Raw genomic sequence first — 8,466 nt, 5'->3', positions numbered from 1 at the left:
ATGGGTGTTTGCAAATAGTCCATGCCCCCACTCCGTCAAAACCGTAACGACACTATACATCAACACATTAAAAATGCATGGTGGGTTGAGCAAGCAAAGATAAGACACCGGGAGGGATGTTAATAAACGATAAAGTAGGGTACAAGACAAAAGGGGGGGGGGGGGCGGCAAGTAGCTTGTGTGTTTTCTCTTCCGGATCGCCAAGAGGAGGCATGACATGTGGCCTTCATAAATGGGGTGGGGGACCATATTACTAGTGTGTTTGGTGTATGTTAATGAACAACATGTCCAACTTGCACCTGGTTGGTTTGCATGTTTGGAGACCAACCCCACACACACCCCCTTTCACAAAAAGATATTGGCTCCAAGACATTGGACTTATAAATAAAAAACTCAAAACCTTTTCATGACCAAGCATTATCATATGTCCACACAGAAACACCATCCAAATCAAAATATATGTCCACACAACACCGCCTTCCTTAGCCCAAGAAGAAGTGTCCCCTACTAGTAGTACTCCCCCTTCCTTCTTCCTTTACCGCCTTCCTTTGAACAAACCTTTGTTTGTGCTTTCTTTTGCCAACACCATGCCTTCCTTCAGCTTGTCCTTCCTCCTCCTCGGACTCCGACTCGCCGCCTACTTCTCCTTAGTAATTCTTCCTATCGCCGCCACCGCTTCACCTGCAGGATACGGTGCTGGCGCCGCCTGGAGCTCTGCTCACGCCACCTTCTATGGAGGCGGCGACGCCTCCGGCACCATGGGCGGCGCTTGCGGCTACGGCGACCTCTACACCTCCGGCTATGGCACCGAAACCGCTGCTCTCAGCACCGCGCTCTTCAATGCCGGCCTCAGCTGCGGCGCCTGCTTCGAGATCAAGTGCGACGCCGCCGCCGACCCCAAGTGGTGCGTTGGCGGCGGCGCCTCCAGCGTGGTGGTCACCGCCACCAACTTCTGCCCGCCCAACCCCGCCCAATCCAGCGACGCCGGCGGCTGGTGCAACCCTCCGCGGGAGCACTTCGACATGGCGCAGCCGGCGTTCGAGAAGATCGGGGTGTACAGCGGCGGCATCGTGCCGGTGCTCTACCGCCGTGTGGCCTGCGCCAAGAAGGGCGGCATCCGCTTCACCGTCAACGGCCACTCCTACTTCAACCTGGTGCTCATCACCAACGTGGGCGGTGCAGGCGACGTGACGGCGGTGTCCGTCAAGGGCTCCCGGACGGGGTGGATGGCCATGAGCCGGAACTGGGGCCAGAACTGGCAGAGCAACGCGCAGCTGGACGGGCAGAGCCTGTCGTTCGCGGTGACTACGAGCGACGGCAGGACGCTGACGTCGTACGACGCGGCGCCGGCGGGGTGGAGCTTCGGCCAGACGTTCGAGGGCGACCAATTCTGATTAAATGCCCGGGCACTTATTTGCCCCCATTATTATGTCCGGACAAGCTGCCTTTTGTCCGGGTCGCCCATTTAAATTAATTGACCGGAGCTGAGGCCGTTTAAGCATGGCTGGTGGTTTGTTGTAGATACACATACATATATATAATGCTGGGGTGGGGGAACAGAAGATGGAGGCTGGTCATCAATCATTAAAAAACAGTGGAAAAAAAGGACAGCCCCGCTCGTTGTTTACTGACACGATCCAGTCAGGTGCTCCGGCGACCAGATAATAATCTGGCCCCAGTTCCGGACCTCATCGTAGTCTACTCCCAACCCTGCTCCAAAAGTACCGGACCAGGGAATAATGTAACATAAGATGTCCATACGATTTGTCCATTTATCTATGTTCGTGATAATATGATAACAAGCTTTACATTTCCAATCTCGCATCGTATACCCTATTCGGGGCCCTTAATTAATTTACGTTTGTGTTAAGGCCCATCAATAACCCCCTTGAATCTGTATGTTAACACTTATGGATAAACCCTCATTGCTTGCATATCTCTTGTCTCCCACCAACCTAACCTTTTGTCTCATCGTATTCTTGTGGTTGTGTCCTTTTATCTTGGTCCTGAGGGCTAACACCATGGTCACGTCACGAAACCTTATGCGTCTTCGCAATGAGATTACTCTTATGTCATTCTGTTTACACATCTTAACACTTGAAGGACAAGCATGGCAATGTCCTTCATGTGCAACTAAACATAATTTACATTAGTAAAGGAGTGTGGCATGGTTATTACCATCATGTATCTATTGAGATTGTGTTTGTGCTCAAGGCTTGTACCATGTAGATTATAGTTGTCGGTATCTAAAATTTATTGTATTGCTAGTTATTGCATGTTGCATCCTTGATTGTGAATCGGAACCTAGAATACAATATTGTGCTCTAGATTATTACAAATGCATTGATGTCAAGATGAGTGTAGATATTGCATCTTTCATTGTTTCTTGGGCTTATGACATTTGTTGCATCATAACTTCGGTAGCTATGTTATTTTGCTTATTAGATATTGTAGTTAATGAACCTTTTCAAGCTTTATTGAGGTGTAGCGTATTCTAATATCAAATCTTTGAAGAAATACATGATCATGGACAATATGGTTCATACACAGATACGTTCATATTTTGTTAGGATACAAGTAGCCAACAAAAAGGTGTTAAAATTCAAGTTGTGCATGTTGATGGGACGATGTCATGTTGGGTTATGTTCTTAACACCACAAGTGCCCATTTTTTGAGGAAATTAATTCAAACCCTTTTTCATTTTGGTTGTATGTACTACACAAACGCAAGGTAGAGATGATGTAGTTATAACATTAAATCAAATCGATGACCATGGTTGTAGCACTAATATTACCACACTTTGGATGTGTTGTGCAAACACGAACGAAAAAGAAATGTGAAGACATGTATGTTTATCATGATGTCATCATTGAATCTTCATGGCAAGTGGGTTCAGTGCATTCATAGTTTAGTGTCTTCAAACTATGATAGTTTCTAACATTCGACTATTAGTCAATTCAAAAAGTTTCTTGTAGCACAACTATAATAAAGGTATGCTTACGACATATGGGAAATCTATGGGGAAATAAAGTTGATTGTAAATGTAAATGCTCCCTGACACATGAGAAATCCGTGAGGAAATATAACTGCCCAAGTTAGCACGTTATAAAAGTATTTCTATCCAAAATTTTGGTATAGTGATTTCTACCTTTCTCTCTCTTCATTTACGTTTACATCTTATTGATTTATTCTGCCCATGTTTCTCACATTATTTTTCTTAATTTTGCTAATGGGGAAGAAAATTGTGTTTTATGTGATATGTACACAACCACTTTATACCCATCATTTTATCAAATTGGTCTATATATTCCAATAATTCTATTAGTTTGTTCCTTTTAGTCCATGAAACATTGTAATGACTTTGATATTCTTGTTGTCACGTTATCCATGTAATATCGTGATGATTTCTATCTTCTCGTAATTACATAATTCATATAACTTTGTGAAGATTTCTATCTATAGTCCCATTATCCTTGTAACTTATAAGTTATTACATCTAGTTGTTTTGTCATTATCTATGTAACATTATAATTGTTGAGATGTCAAGCTCAATTGCACATCTTGTGCATGATTGCACGCTCATTGAAGCACATTGTTATTGAGAATGCGACCGTCTAGGTGCGGAACAATCTCAACACTCTTTAGTGAGGAGATCGTTAATAGATGCAGTGAAGAAGATTGATGGCAACTAGAAACAGAATCAAGAAGGAAGATCAACAAGAACGCAAGAGAGAGAGAGAGAGAGAGACGTTAGGCACAAGATGAACTATATTTGCAACAACTAGAAAGCTAGGTTACAAAGTCAATTTATATACTGACTAACTTAGGGCAACTGCCATTCTCACTATTTACATAAATAGCCTAAACCGAGTGTGTACAAAGGGAGACAATGTGATACGTTAATTAGAGACCCGCATTCAAAACTCCCCCGTAATGGGTGTATACATCGAAAATCTGTAAATCGAAATAAATGTACAATACAGATTGATACAAGGTTTTTCGAACAAATTGAAAATTTCGTTCGAGTCAGTGAACTTCGAAAAAACAAAAGGCCGAACTGGATGAGTTTGGGAAAATTAAGACCAAGCTTGAGTTGTTGAAGTCGATTGTTCGAAAAACATCTTGAGTGTCCGACTTAATTAGACTGATTCTTAGTTATGCCCATTTGGTGCCGTAGTGTAAAAGTTAGCGCGCGGAAGCATTAGACAAACCGGCTCAGCAGGATAGCAACAAAAAATGAGAAAAGGTTTAATGGAGAACTTAACACAGAGAATACGCGTGGGAGAGAGAGAGAGAGAGAGAGAGAGAGAGAGAGAGAGAGAGAGAGCAGAACATAAACTCAATTCAAAATATCACTCTAAAACTCTGTACATACAACGTGCTAAACAACACTATTTATACAAGTCCCCAAAAGGACTGACAGAAGTACTATGTACTTCAATGCTCATACGAGCAATTGACACTAAGTATGAGACAATGATTACCTAGTAGTCTAGGCTACTACTAGGCTTCCGGTTCGCACTCAAATCCAGCTCTCTGATTTGGCAGGTTGTTTCCGGATACCGATCCGGCTCATCCTTCCGGATGCCGATCCGGATCCAGTTGAACTTGCTCGCTCAACACTCCCCCTCAAGCTCAACTTGAGGTCGGATCGTGGTGTTAGTGTATGTGGCAGCCGTTCCTTCCACCCGACTCCTTCTTGCGTCGTTCCGCCTTGCTCGCGCTCCTCGTCCGGTCCAGTTCCGCTTCGCACGACCCGTCCGGTACTGCGCACCTCGACCTCCTTGGTCGGCTTGTCTGCTCAACAGGCCTATTTTGGCTCCTTCGTTGTTATGACTCCGGCGCTTGTCGATCCATCTGTTCCTCCATGTCAGTGTTGACTTCCGCCGCCTTCTCGTCCGGTTGGCCTTTAGTTGATCTGGCTTCTCCGAATCTTGAACCGAATCGGCTTCCTCCGATTCGTTCTAACTCTTGTCCGAGTTGTTAGTCTCCAACTCGTCTTCCATTTTTAGGCCTTTCACCACATCGGACCACGTTCGGGTCTTGGCCTTCTTCCGGTCGGCTCTATCCTTCTTGACTCTGCTGTTGCTGCCGCTTGCTCCGACTTGTTCGGATCTGCCGACTCCTTCGGTCGACTCGGCTTCCTTTTTCTGCTTATCTCCCCCCTTGGTTCTTTCTTCCTCTCTGACTCCTTGTCCGGTGCCATTCATCATTCATCCCCATTCCTGTTCTCCCCCTCAAGTGCGGCACATCGAGATGCTGAATACCGAGCATCTCCGAAAAATGCTGCAACTTGTCCGATCCTAGCGGCTTGGCGAAGATGTCAGCAACCTGCCGATCCATGTGAACATACCGAAGTTCAACTTCACCGCTCAGGACCTACTCACGAACAAAGCGATAATGCATTTCTATGTGCTTTGTCTGAACATGGAATATAGGGTTCTTGGCGAGATGAATGCTGCTCATGTTGTCATAGTAGATCAGGATCGGGGTCGGTACCTCAATCCGGAGGTCACGCAGCAGTCGCCGAAGCCAAATGGCTTCACAGGTGGCATTGTAGCGCCCCGGTACTCAGCCTTAGTGCTCGATAGAGCCACTGTTGGCTGCATTTTGCTGCTCCACGCAACAACCGTGCTACCTAGAGAAAACATGTAACCGGAGATGGATCGACGATCCGATGCATCACCGGTCCAATCGGCATCGGTATATCTGACTAGCTTCCCAGCTATACCATGTCGGTATAACAGTCCCCGGTCCTTTGTGCCGTTATCATACCGGAGTATCCGGTGTGCGCACTGAAGGTGCTCGACGATCGACTTCTGCATGAATTGGTTGATCACTCCGACCGGGTAACTAATGTCCGGTCGAGAGATTGTTAAGTTGTGAATGTTAATGTGCGGAAGCGTCAGACAGAACCGGCTCAGTCAGATAGCAACAGAAAATGAGATGAAGGTTTAATGGAAAAGCTTAAAAACACAGAGGAGACAGAGAGAGCAAAACATAAAACTATATTCAAAAATTAACTCTAAAACTCTGTACATACAACGTGCTAAACAACACTATTTATACAAGTCCATAAAGGATTGACATGTACTTCAATGCTCACATGTGCGACTGACACTAACTACGAGACAATAATTACCTAGTAGTTTAGGCTACTACTAGGCTTTCGGTTCCCAGTCGAATCCGACTCTCCTATCCAGCTCCCCCATCCGACCGGTTGTTTCCGGATACCATCCGGATACCGATCCGGCTCAGGATTATTCAACCGATTCGGATCCGGTTGAGCTTGCTTGCTCAACACAAGTATATGAGGTTTCTGACGATTGGTCGGAACCGTTTCTCATCGCAGGCTGGTCCGAAGTCAGGACAGAGCTTTTGATTCCGGTCCAGGGGTGTAGAGATAGGTCGGCATTCCGTCATGCCGAACTTGTACAACATATTCAACACATAATGGCATTGCGAGAGCAATATGCCGTCGGGGGTTCGGATCACCTCGATCCCAAGGAAATAATGAAGGTCCCCCAGGCCCTTCATCTCAAATGCATCTGATAGCTGGGCCTTCACTCGGTCGATTTCATTAAGTCCGGGTCCGGTGATGACTAAATCATCTACATAAAGCAAAATGCAAATCAGACCATCCGGATAGTTCCGGATGAACAATGAAGAGTCAGACTTTGAGGCCGCAAACCCCATCTTACACAACCGGTGCGTGATCTTCGCATTCCAAGCTCAAGGGGCTTGCTTCAGACCGTAAAGCGAGTTCTTGAGTCGGAACATTGCCGACTTGTTCATCTCCGATTGGAAACTGGGGGGTTGGATCATATAGACCCGTTCTTCAAGATCACCTTGAAGAAATGCATTCTTCACGTCCATTTGGTGAAGATGCCACCCCCTTGCCGCAACAACCGCCAGTACTACACGAATTGTTGTCATCTTCGCTACTAGAGTGAAGGTCTTGTCGTAGTCGATTCCGTGAGTCTGCGCGTATCCCTTTGCCACTAATCGGGCCTTGTACCGGTTAACCAAACCATCAACATTGTACTTTACCTTGTACACCCACTTACATCCGATTGGTTTACAGTGTCGGGGAGGGTCAACGAGGTTCCATGTGTCATTGGCATCGAGTGCCTGCATTTCTTCCTCCATAGCGGCACACCAATTTGCGTCCTTTGCCGCTTCTGCGTAGCTCTCCGGCTCATGCACTTCCGCCACCTTGGTCATGTGCGCATAGTGATGCGCCATGTACTCGTAGTACCCATACCGCTGGACGGGGTTCTTCTAGCGGATTGAGTGCGTAACTTTTCGTTAGCCGGTTTGAGGCCCTTCTTGGCTGTCTCAGACTTCCTTTCTGAAGATCTACCTTCTTCCTTTCCGGGGTCAGGTCCGATCCGATCTGACTCTTCACTGCCGGTGTCGTATTCCGGCATCTTCTTCTTCCCCTTCTCTTTCCGCGTGAACTGTCTCCTTGGTTCCTTGCTCAGGGAGAGCACGACAGAGTCTCCACTACTCGCCGGTTCTTCATCCGACTGGTCATCTCGACTCAGCCGCTCATTCGGTCCACTTAACCGGAATGAGATCGGACTCTCTTCTAGAGTGCCGAAGTCCTCTCCGGGTTCACTAGCGTCATCCTCCGGAATCGAGTCTTTGTCTAGAGTTGGAGTCGGTAGGGAGTACCATGATGCCGACTCATCAAACTCGACATCTCAACTTATTCGAACCTGTTTAGTCTGGGGGTTATAACACTTATACCCCTTCTGTTCATGCGAGAAGCCGACGAGTATGCATTTCTCTGACTTCGGATCCAGCTTCCTCCGCTTCTCATCCGGTACATGCACATATGCTATGCTACCGAATATCCGAAGGTGCCTTAAATTTGGCTTTTGCCCGAAATATAGCTCATGTGCTGACACCTTGTCTCCGATCCAGTTTTGGATGTAGATGGCCGTCCGGACCGCCTCAGCCAAGTAGGATTGGGGCATGCTCTTCTCCTCTAGCATTGCCCTTGCCACGTCGACAATCGACTGTTTCTTCCTCTCGGCCACATCGTTTTGTTCCGGTATGTATCGACAGCTGAATTCTCTATGAATTCCGTTCTACTGCAGATAACCGTTGAATTGGCCGGAAAAGTATATTTTTCCGCCATCCGACCGTAAACACTTGATCTTCCTCTCCGTTTCTCGTTCAACTAAGGTTTTCAAGTTCCAGAAACATTCGAAGACTTCGCTCTTCAGTTTGATGAGGTAGATCCACGTGTGCCGGCTGTAGTCGTTGATGAAGGACATGAAATATCGACTCCCGCCAAGACTAACGTTCTGTGCCGGTCCCCATACATTCGAATGTATTAGATCGAGCTTGTTACTGCTCCGATTTCATTCGGTGGGGAATGGAAGCCGGTGTTGCTTCCCGAGTTGGCAGGCTTCACAAATTTCGGTAAACCGAAAACACCTTGTTTCGATTGCAGGT

General features: G+C 46.6%; 1 protein-coding gene across 1 annotated transcript; it reads left to right on the top strand.

Moving 5' to 3' along the window:
* The first annotated feature begins 442 nt into the window (after nt 1–442).
* On the top strand, nt 443–1,817 carry LOC147864477 (expansin-A10-like). The gene has a single exon (XM_087320337.1). The coding sequence runs from the start codon at nt 588–590 to the stop codon at nt 1,392–1,394; it is 807 nt and encodes a 268-aa protein (XP_087176463.1). The 5' UTR covers nt 443–587; the 3' UTR covers nt 1,395–1,817.
* The last annotated feature ends 6,649 nt before the right edge of the window (nt 1,818–8,466 follow it).

This window comes from Azolla caroliniana, unplaced genomic scaffold (genome assembly GCF_043228905.1).
Source record: "Azolla caroliniana isolate FFs.n. ecotype wild unplaced genomic scaffold, voAzoCaro1.0.p SCAF_5, whole genome shotgun sequence".
Classification (NCBI taxonomy): Eukaryota; Viridiplantae; Streptophyta; class Polypodiopsida; order Salviniales; family Salviniaceae; genus Azolla; species Azolla caroliniana.
The sequence above is the reverse complement of the archived record's forward strand: the minus strand, read 5'-3'. Positions and strand labels throughout refer to the sequence as shown.

What these genes read in the sequence shown, in the direction of transcription:
- LOC147864477 (XM_087320337.1), top strand. Translation starts at nt 588, where the DNA reads ATGCCTTCCTTCAGCTTGTCCTTCCTCCTCCTCGGACTCCGACTCGCC.